The sequence below is a fragment of the Carcharodon carcharias genome, chromosome 12 (genome assembly GCF_017639515.1).
Source record: "Carcharodon carcharias isolate sCarCar2 chromosome 12, sCarCar2.pri, whole genome shotgun sequence".
Classification (NCBI taxonomy): Eukaryota; Metazoa; Chordata; class Chondrichthyes; order Lamniformes; family Lamnidae; genus Carcharodon; species Carcharodon carcharias.
Genome location: NC_054478.1, coordinates 81092049 through 81111407, shown reverse-complemented (window position 1 = coordinate 81111407; position 19359 = coordinate 81092049). Strand labels below are relative to the sequence as shown.

Genomic DNA, 19359 nt, shown 5'->3' with positions numbered 1-19359 from the left:
TATACAATTCCAACATTATATCCTTACTTTTATATTCTATACCTCTGCCAATGAAGGAGAGCATTCCAAATGCCTTCTTTACAACCTTGTCTACTTGAACTGCTGCCTTCAGGGACCTGTGTAATTGTATGCCAAGATCTCTCACTTCATCTACCCCTCTTAGTATATTCCCATTTATTGTGTAATCCCTGTAACTGTTTGACATCCCTAAACATATGACCTCACACTTCTCTATGTTAAAATCCATCTGCCACTTTGCCGCCCACTCCACCAACCCATCTATATCATTTTGGAGATTATGGCTATCCTCTACACTATCCACTACTCGGCCAATCTTTATGTCATCTGCAAATTTCCCAATCGTGCCCCCCATGTTTACGTCCAAATCGTTAATATATAACACAAACGGCAAGGGTCCCAACACCGAGCCCTGTCGAACACCACTTGAGACAATTTTCCATTCGCAAGGGCATCCATCGACCATTACCCTTTGTTTCCTGTTACAAAGCCAATCTAGTTTGCCACATTACCCTGAATCCCATGGGCTTTTACTTTCCTGACCAATCTGCCATGTGCGGCCTTGTCAAATGCCTTGCTAAAATCCATGTACACAACATCCACTGCACTAACTTCATCAATTCTTCTTGTCACTTCCTCAAAGAATTCAATCAAATTTGTGAAGCAAGACCTTCCTTTAACAAATCCATGCTGAGCATCCCTGACTAGTCCATGCCTTTCCACATGACAGTTAATCCTATCTCTCAGGATTGATTCTACGAATTTGCACTCCACCGATGTAAGACTAACTGGCCTATAATTGTTTGGCATTTCCTTTGACCCCTTTTTAAACAATGGAACTACATTTGCACTTTTCCAGTCCTCCGGTACCTCCCCTGTCTCTAGTGAAGATTGGAAAATCATCCTCAGAGCATCTGCTATCTCCTCCCTGACTTCCTTCAGCAGCCTCGGAAACAATCCATCTGGCCTTGGCGACTTATCAACTTTCAAGGATTTCAGGTCCTTCGAGTACTTCCCCTCTCTTTATGACTATCCCATCCAATATCTCACAGTGTTCCTCCTGGACTACTATATCTACATCCTCCCTTTCCTTTGTAAACACGGAGACAAAATATTCATTCAAAACCCTTCCCACAGCCTCTGCATCTACACACAAGTTTCCATCTTCATCTCTGATAGGTCCCACTTTTTCCTTAACTAACCTTTTAGCATTAATGTATTGGTAAAACATCCTTGGGTTATCTTTAGCTTTATTTGCTAATCTTTTGTCATGCCCTCTCTTTGATTTCCTTATTTCCTTTTTACTTCATCCCTGCACCTCCATATTCGTCTAGGCTATCTGTAGTGCTTAGTTCTTTATGCCTATTGTACGCTTTCTTTTTCTGTTTGATCTTCTCCTTCATTCCTCTAGACAACCAGGGGGTCTAGATTTGGCAGTACCACTCTTACTTTTGTAGGGTAGATGTCTACTTTGTACAATTAGGATCTTGTTTTTACTGCTTCCCACTGGTTTTCCACTGTTTTATCCTCCAGCAGTGTTGTCCAATCCACCTCAGCCAGGTCCCTTCTCATTTCTGCAAAATTTGCCTTACCCCAGTTCAAGACTTTTACTCCTGCCTTATCTCTGTCCTTTTCCATGGTTATGCTAAATCTAACTGAATTGTGATCACTGTCCCCGATATGGTCGTCAACTGTCACTTCACCCATTTCCCCTTCTTCATTCCCCAAGACTAGGTCTGGAATTGCATCTCCTCTCATTGGGTTTGTCACTAATTGGTTGAAAAGATTTTCCTGGACACACTGCATGAATTTTTCTCCCTCAGTGCCCCTTATATTGTTTGAATCCCAGTTGATATTAGGATAGTTGAAGTTTCCTACTATTATTGCCCTCTTGTTCTCACAAGCAGAAATTTGCCTACATATTTGTTCTTTTATCTCCCTTTCACTATTTGGGGGTCTGTAGTATACTCCCAGTAGTGTGACTGCCCCTTTTTTATTTCTAAGCTCAATCCATAAAGCCTCGTTTGTTGACCCATTTTGTATATCATCCTTTCTCGCAACTGGAATTGATTCTTTAACCATTAATGCTACCCCCCTCCTTTTTTATCTCCTACTCTATTGTGTCTGAAGACTCTATAAACAGGGATATTAAGCTGCCAGTTTTGTCCCTCCTTTAGCCAGGTCTCCGTTATAGCAATGACATCCTGCTGTCATGTGTCTACCTGTGCCCTTAACTCATCTACCTTGTTTGTAATACTCCTTGCATCCAAGTATAAACAGTTTAACCCCATCAATTTCCCTTGCTGGACACTTTGTAAACTTTGCTTCTCCTGTAACTCCATATCTATCACAACATCCCTAGCTAATGTTCTACCTCCATTTTTCTGATCTGAATCTGACCTATCTGATTCTACTTCTGGGGTCCCACCCCCCTGCCACACTAGTTTAAATACTCCCCAACAGAACTAGCAAAAGCCCCTGCAAGGTCACTGGTCCCAACTCTGGCTGGGTGCAGCCCATCCGGTTTGTACAGGCCCTACCTTCACCAGAACGAGTCCCAGTGCCTCAAGGATCTGAATCCCTCCCAGCTACACCATCTCTCCAGCCATGTGTTCATTTGGTCTATCCTCTTATTCCTGTTCTCGCTAGCATGTGGAACTGGGAGTAATCCTGAGATTAGTACATTTGAGGTCCTGCGTTTTAATTTATCTCCTAACTTCCTGTACTGAGCTTGCAGGTCCTCATCCCTTAGTTTACCTATGTCGTTGGTACCAATGTGTACCACGACCACTGGCTGCTTACCTTCCCTCCCCAGAATGTCCTACAGCCACTCCATGACATCCTGTGGTAGATCTTGTTATTTGGGTCATTTTGTATATCACTGACAAGGTGCAATATAAACATTCATAGATATTTAAATAGGATATCTGCAACACATGTTTCAGCTTCCAGCATTTGCAACAATGCAACCTGACATGAAGCACTAAACACATCACATTGCCTCAAACTCAATACTAGTGGTATAGAATAGCACTGGGCAATGCAATAGGGAAATAAAAAGTAACAGCATTTTTTCCAACTCTTGTTCTATGGTTGACAAGAACAAAAGATAGTTAGGTCAGATCTCAATTCAAGATGCTGCTCTCTCTGACGCTAAAAATGGGTGCCAAGGTGTATGTCAATCATATGATGACATCGAGTGCTATATTTGCCATGGATGATACAAGAACGAGACCTTTTGAGATTCTTTTCTAAAAGAAAATTGGATTTTACTGATCCACTAACCCAAAAATTAGAAAGGTTGAAAAAAATTCTATCGTGACTTTAGTTATTAACTATAACTTTTCATTCCAATGAATTTCCACTGGATGCTTTATAATTTGAATATATTCCTACAATGGGATGTCCAGAACTCTGCACTGTACCCCACCTGTGGTCTAATCAATGCCTTACACAAAATTACATAACTGTTTTGCTGTTATATTCATTGATCCAGATAGTAACCTTAAAACCAGTTGGTTTTCATAAGCTTTTCTACCTACACCCTTAAAAAAAAATGTATTCCTTCTATATTATTGATTCTTGAAATGTGGGTGTTGCTGGCAAGCCCAACTTTTGTTATCTATCCTCAGTGGCCCTGAGAAGATGGTGGTGGCCTATCTTTTTGAACCGCTGAGTGGTTTGATACAACAAAGTGGCTTGCTAGACCACTTTACAGTCTACAGTAAAGATCAACCGCATTGCCGTGAAACAGGAGTTACCTATTTGCCAGAACCGGTAAAGATACCAGGGCCTGAATTTTACCTTTGACAAGTGCGCCCGATTGGCAGGCCTGGGAGAGACCCCAACCATAATCAACCCCCGACTGCAATTTCATGCTGGCTGGCCAATTAACAGCCAACCAGTGTGACATGCGCACTGAAAAGCTCAGCGCTGCCAGGGTGGGGGTGAGAAGAGGGTGGGCGATGACGTTTCCATGGTGGCGGGTGAGCACTGTGAGAAAGCTCCCTGAAGGCAGACAGCTGCCTCAAGGAGCTGCAGACCTGAAAAAGCTAAAATAAGATTTTAGCAGCTGAAAAATGTATCCATGCATCATAATCAATTACCTGAAAATATAGCTGATAAAAATGCTGTCCACAGATATTTTTTTTAATTTCATCACGGAAATTTCATCCCGCCCTTGGATGAGGTTTGATGAAAAATGCGAAGGCCTCCTGACCAATTTGCCCATCTGCCAACCATAAGGTTGGGCGGGCAATGAAAAATCGGAGTCAATTGTGCCTTTAATGGGCTTAATTGGCCTCTTAATTGTCGGTGAACGCACCTCCAACTTTTGCACTCAACCACCGAGCAAAATATTGCGTGAGTGCATGATGATGTTGGGAAGCTCGCCCGATGTCTTCCCTCACAATTTTACGCCTGATTGGGTCGGGCATGCGCCTGTCCACAGGACAGGAAATTCTGCCCCAGGTTTCCTTCTTTAAAGAACATTCATGAACTAATTTGCTTTATGCAACAATCCGACAATTTCAGGAGAACCTTTAGTGATTATAGTGATTATACTGTTTTAGTATCACTAAAAACATTATCTGTTCCTCCCCTTTTAAAATTATCATTTAAAGCATAATTTTCACTACTTTTCCCAAAATATATTACTTCATATTCTCCAGCATTGAACTGGATCGGCCAATTATTTGGCCACTCCACTAATCTACATACTTCTTCATCATTCCCCAGGCCTTTAATTTGCCGATCATCACATTGTGATGTCATTCCTCTTTAATGGGATCATTGGTTTTCTATTTACACAAATGATCCCTAAGGATCTAACCATATTTCACCACCTAAAATACTCTTGTTTACCTCTCCCTTTTGTTTCCTAACCCTTAATTTTCTCTCTATCCATGCATCTTCATTCTCTCTAATAGCACATGCATAATGCACTTGATTAAAAACCTTCTGAAAATCCATAAGTAAAGAATCCACAACATCACATACTTCACTAAATCCAATTTTTCCTTCACTAACATTTCTTCACTAAATCCAATTAGACAAGTTAAGTTTACTTGTCCCATCAAGCCCATATTTGGAAGTGTTAATTAATTTCATCATACATTCTAGTCATGGTTCTCATTCTATTAGTCATTTTGTTGATGCTGAATATGCTGACATGTTTGTTTACAATAGCAGATGGAGGAAATACAACTAACTTATACAAAACCCTTTAACCATACTACTTTAGATTTAAATTAATTTTGTTGAACAAATATTTCCCTGATATATATTTTTGTACCACTCAGGAAAAAAACTTGGCTTCACCATAGATTCTGGAAAATTCCACAATGTATCCCTTGGCCAAGGACAAGAGGCAGTAGCTGAACAAGCTGTGACAAAAGCATCTAAAGAAGGACACTGGGTTATCCTGCAGGCAAGTTAGGTTGTGTGAAGCATGATTGCACTATGATTGCTATTGCTTTCATTCTTTCATTTAAAAGGTAATTTCAATGGTTGTAAGTCTAAGAATTCACCAAGTCTCCTTCGACAGCACCTTCCAAACCCACAAGCAGATACATGGGAACATCATCGTTTGGAAGCTCCCCTCCAAGTTACTCACCATCCTGACTTGGAAATATATCACCGTTCCTTCACTGTCGCTGGGTCAAAATCCTGGAACTCCCTTCCTAACAGCACTGTGGGTGTACCTACACCAAATGGACTGCAGCGGTTCAAGAAGGCAGCTCACCATCACCTTCTCAAGGGCAACTAAGGATGGGCAATAAACACTGGCCCAGCCAGCAAAGCTGATGTCCCAAGAATGAATAAAAAAGTATATCATCAAGAGGCTCATTAAGAGGTATAACTCCGGGTGGAATTTAATGCACCCTCTTGTGGTGAGTTTGATGGCAGGGGTATTTAATCGGGCAGGAGGGTGGTGACTAGATGATCCGCCATTCCATCTCCCCTGTGATTAAGTCCATAGCAGGAAGGCTTGTGCTAGTCACCTAGCAGCAGGCAGGGTAACCGCCATGTGGGAAGCCCGAAAAGCAAAGGGTGGTTTGCTCCCGAGATGGAAGGGGAGGGGCGGGGCGGGGCAGTGTCACTCAAAAGCAGACCCAGCATTGGGAAGGGGTCCCCAGCTGAGAGCCACCCCTGATCTTTCTGCCAAACCCCCTTAGCCCCTTTCCCCTCAAGCCCCAACCCATGAGCCCAAATCCTGCCTTCACTCCTGCCTGGGTTCATTGGCAATCCTTATGGACAGAAAGTAGGAATAAGCAGGTCATTCTCAGATTGGCAGGCTGTGACCAGTGGGGTACCTCAAGGATCAGTGCTTGGGTCCCAGCTATTCACAATCTATATCAATGATTTAGTTGTGGGGACCACATGTAATATTTCCAAGTTTACTGATGACGCAAAACTTGGTGGGAATGTGAGGAGAACGCAATGAGGCTTCATGGGGATATAGACAGGCTAAGTGTGTGGGCAAGAACATGACAGATAGAATATAATGTGGAAAAATGTGAAGTTACTCGCCTCAGTAGGGAAAACAGGAATGCAGAGTATTTCTTAAATGGTGAGAGATTGGGAAGTGTTGATGCCCAAAGGGACCTGGGCGTCCTTGTTCACAAGTCACTGAAAGCTAATATGCAGGTGCAGCAAGCAATTAGGAAGGAAAGTGGTATGTTGGCCTTTATTGCAAGAGGATTTCAGTTGTCATGATCTTTGGCCAGACCCCGGGAGGTGGGGAGAGATCCGGTTAGGAACCAATAATGTTTTGTTTAATATAGACAACATTTGAGATCCAAGACACTTACTAAGAGAATAAAGCTGCAAGATTCCACAGGTTTTAAACAAACAAAAATAAACTTTACTATACAAGTTCAGAAAGATAAAAGATTTTACAATATCCATCGTATACTCTAACATTCAAGGTAAGTATGAGGTACATGTGAATTAACAGGCAAACTGCAGTCGAACACATCACACTGCACAATAAATGCTAAATGAAGTCAAAACAGATTCCATGGATTTCTCAACAACCCACCCAGACATCAGTAACACTGTGAGCCAACAGATCTCACTGAAACAACTTCTCTCTCTCCCATGAGGGTTTCCATTCTCTATTTACAAAGATCTTGCCTTGGAATTCTCTCCAAACGTCACTCCAACTCAGACGGCTTCAATGATGGCCAACTCTGCAGGATTTCAATCTCATGTTTCGAGAATTCACTTCCCTTGGTTCCCGAGTACAATCAAACATCAGCTTACAAACACAGTTTCAGATCTTCGGCCGTGCCAAGCAGAACACCATTGCTCCAAGGGGGTATCTTTGCCCCAACACCCTGCAACACGGAGTCACCAACCTTTGGCTGTCTTCTTGGATCTCCAGGGCTCTTTCTGAGCCCTTTTCGGTTAGCAGGGCTTCTCCCAAGGTCACTTCACTTAAAGTCTACTTCCCACAGCCATTTTTCTAATTGAAGCCTGTTTCTCTGCTCCTTTCTTTTTCTTAACTGCGACCTGTTTCTGTCCCTTACCTGGGACTTCCTTTTGGGACCTCTCCCTGCCCCCATCCCTTGTCCCTCTCTCTGAGACACTTCTTGACGCTACTGCTAAAAACTCTCTCACTAAAAACTGACTCCCCAAGAACTTCTGTTCACTGACCCTTGAACTGACCTGGTGAACTATCACAACACTCCAAGAGGGTCCCGCCTTTGTTACTGGCAGGAACAAATATAACAAGCAGTGGAGCACCCTGTACCTTAAATATTGTAATCTCCATAGTCTGCTAGCTTAGCACATGGGGACATGGAACAAATGGATTTCATAACAAGTACAGCTGGAAAGAAGTCTGGCTTATTTAGAGCCTTGGTGAGACTGCACCTCGAGTATTGTGTACAGTTTTGGTCTCCTTACCTAAGGAAGGATATACTTGCCATAGATGGAGTGCAATTAAACTTCACCAGACTGACACTTGGGATGACAGGATTGTCATATGAGGCGAGATTGAGGAGACTGGGCCTACATTCTCTAGATTTTAAAAGAATGAGAGGTGATCTCATTCAAACATACAAAATTCTTACAGGACATGAAGTTGTAGGTGCAGGAAGGGTGTTTCCCCTGGCTGGGGGTTCCAAAACTGCAAGACACAGTCTCAGAATAAGGGGCATGCCATTTAGGAACTTTTTCACTCAGAGGATTGTGAATCTTTGGAATTCTCTACCCCAGAGGGCTGTGGAGGCTTAGTCATTGAGTATATTCAGAACTGAGATTGATAGATTTCCAGATATTAAAGCTATCAAAGGATATGGGGAAAATAGCTTAGAGGTAGAATGTCAGCCACGATCTGGTTGAGTGGAGGAGCAGGCTTGAGAGGCCGAATAGCCTTCTACTGCTCCTATTTCCTATGTTCCTTGGGGGAGAATTTTCCGGTCAGCGAGCGGGGCAGGGCCCCGGCCCCCTCACCAACACGTAAAATGACGGGCGGTGATGTTGGGCGGGCGTCCCAACGTCACTGTGCGTCATTTAGATTTTCAGTTCAGCGGGCACGCAGAACTGTCAAAGGTCTATTAAGGCCTGTTTAAAACTAATTAAATCAATTAAATGAGCTGCCCGTCCAACCTTAAGGTTGGTGGGCAGGTGAGAAGCCCAGGCAGCCTTCACATTTATCATGGAACCTCATCCACAGGTGGGATGAGATTTCATGAAGTGTTTATTAATTAAATAAAATTTTAAATGAATGTTCCTTGACATGTCCCAGCTCATATAACACTGACACATTAGGGGGCAAGTCTTAAAATATTTTCAATTCTTTATTTAAATGTTTGAACCTTAAACTAATCTCCCTGAGGCACTTCTGCATCTCAGGAAGATTTCTGCACTCTTTCCAATCCCCCGCCACCCCCACCAGCAGAGGGAGTGCTCAGCGCTTCCGGGTGAGCGTCACACTGGGCAGGCCTTAATTGACCCGCCCACATAAAATGGCGGCGCGCAACTGATCGGGGGCACTGATCGGGTCGGGTTCACTCTAACTCCCGCCCACCCCTGCACAACCTCCCCCCTTAATGGGGGAAAATTCAGCCCTTGGTCTTGGGTAGGTGTAGTAGCAGCAGCAGCCACCACCTCCCCAGTGGCACCGCAATGATGAGCTGCTGGCAGCTCTTGGCAGGCGGTATTTCTGTTCCCAGGCTCATTAATCCCAGGGAAGCCCATCCATTGGCCAGTTAAATGGCTGATTGGCCTTAATTCAGTGGGCCTTCCTGAAAAGAGCTGATGTGGTACTCTTACTGGCTCTTGTAGCCGGTGGGCGAAACCACTGTGACCTACATTAAATTCTGCCCTCTGTTTCTAAAGCCTGCATTATATTCTTGTAATATACTAACCAGCCAAACTATCATTTAGAATTTTCCATTTTGCTTCAGGTTTGTAATCGTTGTTGCCAATCTCATAGATTATGAGCTGCTTAGATAGCTTGGTGACATCACTGTTGCTCCATGGTGGGAATTCCCATTAAAAAACCCTACAATGCACTGCATGATGAGAGAGGTAAAGTTCTCACCACAGGGATCACTAGATCACTCCGTGAGGCTTTCTTTGAGGTCAACAGTGAGCTCCCTTGCTTCACCACTGACCGCAAAATCCAGGCTCATGCAAAGGCAAATGTTTTCTAACTTCAGTAAGTATGCTTTTGTTTGTCCAGGCTAACATTATCATTTCCAGGACAATTGCAATTGCCTCCCTCAACAAGCCATTCAAACAGTGAGTTGCTTTACTGGGTGCACTTCCTAATGAACACCCATTGATGTTGGGAGAGAAAAATTAGGAGGGGAATGGTGTTACATCATTTCTTTTAAATGCACTTTTAATGTTAGGCAAGCACTCCACTCCCCTCTGGGGGAAACCTTAGAAATCCCAGAGCAATGGAAATGTTCGCAAATCTCTATCACCTCACCATTTTGCCAGGGAACTGAGCATTGTCTTCCACAAAACAGAGCAAAGTCAGTGCTATTGTGTACAGCTTTAGATGACCTCTTTAGGATTTTATTTGAATTTTATGTATTTCCTCTTTCACCTTTACAGATGTACATATTTCTGTGTTCCCCCACTTAACATAAAGGGCATACATCTGTTTACCGTTTCTTCCCACCCCAATCCTCCAAAATGTAATACTTCATGTTTATCTGTATTTAAGCTATATTTGCAACTCTCTGAGGACATTTGTACCACTTCTGCTTAAATAACACCCATTCCTTTAGTAGCATTTCCCTTTGTCCCTGAATTCATTCCAATATCGTAGAAATCAAAAATTCCCCTTTACCATTTGTCAAGCTGCTTGCTAATGATTTCAGCCTGCATCACTCTAACTGGAGATAAAAACAAAAAAACTGCGGATGCTGGAAATCCAAAACAAAAACAGAATTACCTGGAAAAACTCAGCAGGTCTGGCAGCATCGGCGGAGAAGAAAAGAGTTGACGTTTCGCGTCCTCATGACCCTTCGACAGTTCTGTCGAAGGGTCATGAGGACTCGAAACGTCAACTCTTTTCTTCTCCGCCGATGCTGCCAGACCTGCTGAGTTTTTCCAGGTAATTCTGTTTTTGTTTCACTCTAACTGGCCTAACTGTGCACCAGGAGTAAAAGTGACATTACTGTTTTTGAGAGCCTGCTTTTTAATCAAAGTCCTATCACCTTAAACTTCATTTGCAATGCTTCTTTATTCTGTTGCTCTGCAGTAAGGAGCTTTCTCATCTTTAGTTACCCTCATAGTTGAATGTTGAAATAAAAGAAGAAATGGGGAAAATACCATGTAATTCTCAAGCTCCTGCTCCAAGATCATATTCAGATTAAACTGTAAACATGGGGCAGAATTTTGCCCTTGGCAGGGGAGCTCGGCGGGGGCGGGTGGGGCCAGTCGGGAAGCTGACCGCTGGCCGCATTTTTACACGGGCAGGCCAATCAAGGCCTGCCCAGTGTGGAATGCGAGCGGCAGCGCTGAACACTGCCTGTGCGGGCAGGGGGAAGAGGGCGAGCAGGCCTAGCGTGGCCTTCGCACAAGCACGCAAAAGAGCGCCTCAATCTCGCCGAGGCGCGGAGCTGCCTGAGGGAGATGAAGCAGTGTTTAAAAATAAAATAAAGGAAATAAAATTGTCATAAAGCATTTCCCCTCATGTGACTCTGTCACGTGAGTTGGGACATGTTTTTAATTCAAAAATAACATTTTTATTTGACGTTTATTTGCTTTAGGAAACCTCATCCCACACGTGGATGAGGTTTTCTAAAAAATGTAAAGGCTGCTGGGCCTCTTCGCCTGCTCGTCAATCATTAGGTTGGACGGACAGCATAAATTTAAATTTAATTAGCTTCCTAATGGCCTTAATAGGCCTTTTAATTATCGGCAGGTGCGCAGCTGACTCCGCCTCACGCCCACCAAATGAAATATCGCGAGACTGCATGCTGACTTTGGGACGCTCGCCTGACATCATCACGTGTCATTTTACTCTTGGGTGTGTCAGGCGCGCACCCACACACTGAGCATAATATTCTGCCCATGATATTTGTGTATAGCCATAGACCTTGTCCTTGCACTTGTTCTTTGCTAGAGCAAGCCAAAACTAATCTGGTTTGAGTGCTCATTCCCATAACCTGCCATCATCCTCTGCTTCAAATATTTACTCAATTTTCCATTAAAAGGTGCAATGCTCGATGCCTCAAAAACTTTCTGTGGCAAAATATTCTATGCTCCAACAATCTTCTGGTTGAACACATTTCTCTAACCCCCACCCCTCACTCTCTTACTGATCATTTTAATTTAGCAAAAACCATTGCCACTGCCTCTCCAGCCATATTCAGTCTATCAACCATCTTTAAAAAATCTTGAAGTCTGTTCTTAGCTTTTTCTGCCCCAGTGTAAATGAGTGCAGTATCTCAACATTCTGCACATAACTATAGTTTCCCATTCCTGGCACCATTCAAGTGGATTTACACTGCACACTCTCTAAGCTTTTATGTTGTTTCTATAATGGGCGCCCAAAACTATAGACAGTGCTGCAACTCTGGCCGAACCATGTTTTTTATAAATCCATTTTTGCTTCCGTACTCTAACTTTATGCCCATATTTATAAAATCCAAAAATCTGTTTGCTTTGTCCACCTGCAGTCATGCTTTCGGAATTATATATTTGGACTTAGTTGTCTCTGGCTGGGATATAACGCCCAGGTTGCAGGGGACGTTTGATCAGATGGGAGGTTGACGGGTGGGGATGCTGTCACCTTCCCATGCCCACCCCAATTAAGTCCATGGTGAAAAGGCCCTTGGATGGCCTTCCCACACCGCTGCCAATTAAGCCCATAACTGGGCCACTTAAGAGCCTCACCCCACCATCCAGCAGTAGCGGGTGAGGACTCACCATGCAGGGAACATGACCAGCAAACCGTGCAGTGGAGCTGCAGGGTCCAAGGGTGGGGCCCTCATTCAAAAGCACTCAGTGCCTGTTTGAGAGACCCAGAATCAAGAGTGGGCACAGAGAGGGGAGGGTGGGGTGAGTGCGGAGGGTTGTGGGGGGGATGGGGGTGGGGGGGTGTGGCGGTCACACTAACAGCCACTTCCCTGCCTTTGCTTCCGAAACCCCTCCCCTGTGACCTCCACCCTATGACCGCCTCCCACCATCACTCACCTGTGTCCTGGGATCCAGCAATGATCCCAGGCCTCATGTGAGTGTGGTACAGGCAGCAGCCACCTCCTCCCCAATTGGGGCTGCCATTTATTAGAGCCCTGGCCAGCAGCTCTCAGTGGGCAGAACTTCTGCTCCTGAGGCCCTTGATCCAGCTAGTGGACAAGACCCCATCAGCTCCATTAAATACCTCACTCTGTTCATTCATACAATTTCACATCTTGCTATTGAGCGTATACTCTCATTCCTTGTTTCTTTTCCAAAATGCATTACCTCATTCTTAGCCAATTAAATTACAGTTGCCCCTGTCTGTCTATTTTGCTAATCCCTGTTTATATTTCCCTGAAGTGTTTTATAGTTCTCCCCACCATTCTGATTTGAATGCTTTATGCATCTACACAATCCTGACTCCATTATTTTTGGAAGGTTGACCTTTATCATTTATTTCTTGTTTTCTCATTTTACATTAGAGAATAAGTAACCTGAATTTCAATACCTTAATAAGTTTAATATATAGGTGTTAACTTGAGCTGTTCTTCTTTCTGTCTTCCAAGGATCTCATGATTAAGAAATAGAAGCAAAGCTTTAAATATTACCAATTGATGCATAAAACTAAAAAGATGTGTATATATATATATTTGAATGCAACAATTTTTAATGACAAAACACTTGTTCAAATGCCCTGCAGAATATTCACTTAGTAGCTAAATGGCTCAGCAATTTTGAACAGCTTCTTGAGAAGTACAGTGAAGGATCCCATCCAGACTACCGTGTGTTCATGAGTGCAGAATCTGCTCCAACTCCTGAAGAGCACATCATTCCACAAGGAATCCTTGAGAACTCAGTTAAAATTACCAATGAACCACCAACTGGTATGCTAGCTAATCTCCATGCAGCTCTGGATAATTTTGATCAGGTATGGCTGATAGCATTTCAATATTTTGGCAGATAGTAAGGAGTATTTGCAGCTTAAATATTCTGTGCACGGGGCAGAAAAAAGGAATGGGGAACTGGGAACAGTGGTTTGATTCACAAGAAATGTTGAGTCATATTATTAAAAGGATTGATCTGGAGTTTAGGTTGTGGGACATTCAGCTTTGCTGATGGGAGAGTGGGAAGAACGGTCATCCATTTGCTTCGTCCTCAATTTTGAGGCTTTACACTGGTCTTTAAAGTGAGGTCCTTTTAACTCTTGATCAGTAAGTCCACTTCAAGCTGAAAGCACTGTGCATTATATTTGTAATCTACAAAAGTTTAAATGTGGCTCAGTGTCACCAAGTCTTGAAGCCCAATCATGTTGATCCATGGCAGGGAAAGAGTGGGGATTTGAGTCAAACATGCTTCATGCAGAGTGGCTGATCTCAATATGCTGTTGTGAGCAGATACTGAGTGGAAACAAGATGCTTTCCCCCATGAAGTGAAGGAAAGAAAATCATAGATCAATGGGCACTTTTGTTTCTCTCAAATTGGTCAGTTCAAAGCAGCATCAGAGGCCTGGGGGAAGGTCAGCTTTTCAACAGGGCGTGAACTGGGACTTTAGGACCAAAGGAAGGGGGGAAAAAAACTTCAGAGAAATTCTAATCCTCAAAAAATTAACTGTGTGCAGATTTTTTTGCTGGAAAGGAACCTAGCAAAGAAAATTTAAATGGAAGTGTGCACTTTTTGAGATTTTGTTTTATTTATTTTTGATCTTTTATTTTTTCACACCCATGACCCATATGTAAATTATTTATAAATTTGGAATGCAAGATGTGATGGTCTAGTTCTATAGTTGCACCTAACAGTAGATAGTCCTGGTCTGGATTAGACGCAAGCTTTACTGACACTTTGCTGTTGGATGAAACGAACACGAAAGCTACAATTAACCTAATATAGTGCTTAGTCTGAAGCTCAAATGAATCTCAAATCCACTTCTGGATGACATCTGCATTGTGGCATCTATTATATTTTTAAAGATGTTTTTTCTAGTGATAGGAAAATGAATACAGTATTTAAATTTTAGTAAATGTGACATTGTGTTTATATCATTTGTGCAAATCTATTCATCTGATCTGCATTGTTTAAGTTTGATTTTCTGATCAAATGAAACCAACAATCCAACTGTCTGAATATTTTGGACAAAGCCAAGTTACTAAATCAGGTTTTTTTTCCCTCTTTTGTGAAAATGATTACCTGACTTACATTTGTTATATTAAGCACATTTTCTATACCTTCATTGCAGGATATTCTAGATCAATGCTCTCGTGAATATGAATTTAAGACAATACTGTTTTCACTCTGCTACTTCCATGCCTGTGTTGCTGAACGGCGTAAATTTGGACCTCAGGGCTGGAATCGAAAGTACCCTTTTAATACCGGAGACCTAACTATCTCAGTCCATGTTTTATTTAGCTATTTGGAAGCTAACGCTCAGGTACTGTGGAGATATATGAGATTCTAATTGTACTGAAATTATTTTGTAGGAATTTTATTTATTCAGTATGGTATGAGTATGTGGTGAATATAATCAAAACTAGGTATTTTGACCCAACACTTTGGAAGAAACTAAATAGAACGGTCTCAATCTAAATAGCCCAGATCAGAAACTTGTGTTCAAGTGAAATGAAAGGTCTAGCAGGGACCTTGCGCCCTCTGTCTCTCTCATTCTTTCTATCTATCCCTTTCTCTTTCCCCTCCACTCCGACCCTGCTCCCACCCCATCCCACACCTCCCCACTCACAAGCTTAACTGGAATTAATTCTGGTTTGATAGTTTGTATAGAGTGTCCCATGACTCTCAAATGATTTTAAATGGCTTTTGCTGACTGGCTTTGAAACTGTAGTTGGATGATTCCGCACTATTACTGACCACAATTATTATTGCATGAAATGATGGTGCTAATGTTTGGATGTATGAAATTCTTCCAGTTTCTGATCATAGCCGTGAAAATGTAAGAAGCATGAAAATTACAAGAATTGTCAAGCTTCTGATAATTAAAATGACTTATCTTGGAATTTTCTATGGGAACCAATTGAATGTGTTGAGAGACAGAGTGGTACACATTTTATATATATTTTCAATATGTGTTCTCTGTCACATTCCCAAAGTTTATTTTTTATGTTTCACTTCTTTGAATTTTCACCTATTGCACAGGAAAGGATTACTTTGTTAAGTTATTAGGATTTATAGAATTATTTTTATCCAATTCACTGGAAAGAAAGGAAAATGGTCAGAGTGTTGTGTTTTATTTCATTAATAAGTTTTCTTAAATTCTTTATAAACTCTATGCAGCAGTGCATGAATTAACTTTACTTCATTGATAGCACATTATACTTAATGGCTAGGGCTCAAATATTATGATTAAACCATTAAGATATGGATGGAAGAACAGGCAGGACTACGATACTATGAGCAGACATGTCACCATTATTCTCTAACAGTGATCCAATACTATTACTGAACTGCCAGCCCTCCCTGATTTCTCGATTGCAGTAGTTATGTCTCAGCTGATGGATTTCACTCTGTTGTGCTAGGTGACATTTCCATTCTTTTCAGTCAGCCTGACAACTCCAAGCTGAAAATGATGAATTAGGAACGGTTTTGGCATTTTGGACATACATCTACCAAGAGAGAGCAAAAATCCATCGAACTGCTAACCTTTTTTTGTCATCACTTAAAGCATATTTTACTATTTCTCACAAACTTGGCGTTTTGGTCTGGTTTATAAAACAACTTAGTTAGAAGGATAAAAAGAGCCATGTCAATTTCCAAAAACAGATTAGCAAATGAAACTGAAGATATGCTTCTTGACTTAGGTCTTCAAACTGGGTTCTGTGCACCAGCAAGGGATATCAGAGAGTCCATGGACTCATCTGATTTCTGGCCTCTGGGGCTGAGCAACACCACCCAGCATGAGCATAGTGTCTTTATGATTCTATATTTTTTTCTTTATCTAGAATGTTGTTCCTATTTCTATGGCTATACAAATAGCAATAAATTAATAATAACATGTTTTCTGCGATAATAACATTGTTTTCCATTGGTATCTGAGGCTACCTTGCAGGTGTTAAGACTGGAGGTCCCAATAAGTACGCCAATAATTAGGCAGATTAAATTAACTTCATTTATTGAACAAGCTTGATCATCCTATTATCAAACAGATGATAAATTAGTGTAATTTTTTAAGATCTCATGTCAGTGATGCTGCATTATTGTAATTCTTTTTGGAGTGTGAAAGATCCATAATTCAGTTAGGCAGTTGTCCAAGGGTGAAAGAATATCAAGAGTACATCATCAGTGGTGCACTATATTTATTCTATGGATAATTTATTGTTTTATATGAGAGCTGTGAGGTTGCTGTTAATGGTAATTTTGATTATTCTTTAGCTGCCTCCCAATTCTTTATTACAACATAAGGCTCACTAAGTTAAGTTTATTATGACCACATTAATAAAAGATATGTATAAAGCATCCATTCATGAGCGCAAAACATATCATCCTAGGTTTTAAATGTGAACACTGACTAAGTTATTTGGGGTTTTAGGTACCATGGGAAGATCTGCGTTACCTGTTTGGCGAAATTATGTATGGTGGCCATATTACTGATGACTGGGACAGACGACTGTGTCATACTTATCTAGAAGAATACATGCAACCTAACCAGGTGTTTTGTTTTGATGAATGTTATTCAATGGTATAGGCTGTCTGAAATTTTAAGTTACTGGAGCTGGGGCTCCCCCTACTGGAAATATATGCCCAGTTGTTTAATACAAAGTAACATCTAGATAATAATTCTTCCAATTTAAATTAATATTTATGTACAAACAAATTGTTTATTGAATATTAACCTTTCCATGCTTTCACACTTATATGTAAATTATGAATTCACAAACATTTTGGGCCACCTATTACAGTTGAAAAGCTATAAATATTGGTAAATCTGTCCAACAAAAGCAGCAAACCTTGCATTATCATTCTCCTCCATCACTGCTGTTCCTCTTCTCCATTTTCTCTCTCTTAGTCTTTTTCATCTGTGTTTTTTCTCTTTCCTCCACTTTTCTTCCTACTGCTATGCTTCCTCTTCTATTTTTCCCTTCCCCATTACACCTGCCTCTTTCCTGGAGTTAAAAAAAAAACTTGATTATTCTCATTAGCACGGAGCCTTCCCTGAAACCTTCCAGTGAATCAGGCAGTTGGTTTTATATGAGGATGCGATTAGAGGGCCAGGCGACATCTGTGGAGAGAGAAAGAGAGTCAGCATTTCAAGTCAGTGACCTTTCTTTGCAACCAACCTGAAATTTTAATTCTGTTTCTCTCTATTTATATTTCATATTTCCAGCATCATCAGTATTTTCCTTTGTGGGATAAGAGGAGACAGATTGATAGCAAATTTTAAACCTTCCATTTTTGCTTCCATCCCTTGCCGCACTTAACCAACTTCCATGCCTCACAGTTTGAGAATCATTGACATAATAAACCAAAAGTAAACATCTAGAATTTTCATATTTTTATTGCATCTAGGGTCTCCTCAACATCGTGACTTGTTTTATCACATAATTCTAATGTTTGAATCCGTATGGGGGCATGATAGCACAGCAGCTCAGTGATTAGCACTGCTGCCTCACAGCTCTAGGGACGCGGGTTTGGTTCTGACCACGGGTGTTTGTCTGTGTGGAGTTTGCATGTTCTCCCCATGTCCGTGCAGGTTTCTGCCAGGAGCTCTCGTTTCCTCCCACCATCCAAAGACATGCTGGTTAGGCAGATTGGCTACAGTTAAATTTCCCCTTTGAATGCGTGTGTGAGTGCATGAGTATGTGTGAGTGTGTGCCCTGTGATGGACTGGTGTCCTGTCCTGGGTGTACCCTGCCTAGCTTCCACTGACTATCGGGACAGGCTCCAACTCCCCGTGACCCTGAATTGGATAAAGTGGTTCTGGAAAAGTGAGTGAATTCATTTAGGTGTTGTCAAGATATGAAAGTGCTTTGCACATCACCTTACTTCTGAACTGTAGCAAATGTCATGTAGGGAAACCAAATTTCCATTCAGAGGAGAACTAACATGGCTGCCCAAAGTGGAGGATGAAAATAAGATGGTGATTGAACACATGTCTCTCTTTTTCACCTCCTATTGATTAATTGCAGGCTAGAATTGGCAGAAGCCTGGGCACAAATGGCCTGTGCACTCTAGAAATGACAAGCAGTGAGGAGGGAACAAGGGATAGAAACATAGAAAATAGAAACAGGAGTAGGTCTTTCAGCCCTTCAAGCCTGCTCCGCCATTCAATATGATCGCGGCTGATCCTCTATGGTGAGAAAGTAATTATAACTGTGTTGTAAGACAAGTGGTTGAGTAGTTGAGATTATGGTACTGTACTACACAAGATATTAAAACCTCACAACCTTTCTACCTCTCCATCGTTGGTCTCCTGCAATTTTCCAAACAGATTCAATACAAACTTGGAGAAACAGTGCACTGAATTTTACCAGAAGGGAGGAAGTCCCTAGTTCATTGTCCAATTCAGGTTGTACAGCCCCATGGACGACTGGGAGGCCGGAAACTGGATTTTGCCATCAGCGTTCAATTAACAGCCAGCAGGCCTGGGAGCCGGCCAATAATGGGTGATGGGTGGGAAGACGTCCCAGTAGCTGAATCGAAGGCACCATATTTAAATGGACAGCAGCACTTGGGTCAAAGGCCCAA

The 19359-nt window shown here is 41.9% G+C and overlaps 1 protein-coding gene across 1 annotated transcript in view; it reads left to right on the top strand.

Moving 5' to 3' along the window:
- The window catches only part of dnah9l (dynein, axonemal, heavy polypeptide 9 like), a 393205-nt gene that overhangs the window by 354366 nt on the left and 19480 nt on the right, over positions 1-19359 (top strand). Inside the window, exons 53-56 of the mRNA XM_041200867.1 lie at positions 5319-5446; positions 13370-13597; positions 14903-15094; positions 17204-17323. Coding sequence (XP_041056801.1) covers positions 5319-5446; positions 13370-13597; positions 14903-15094; positions 17204-17323 — 668 coding nt within the window. The remainder of the gene's footprint in view (positions 1-5318; positions 5447-13369; positions 13598-14902; positions 15095-17203; positions 17324-19359) is intronic.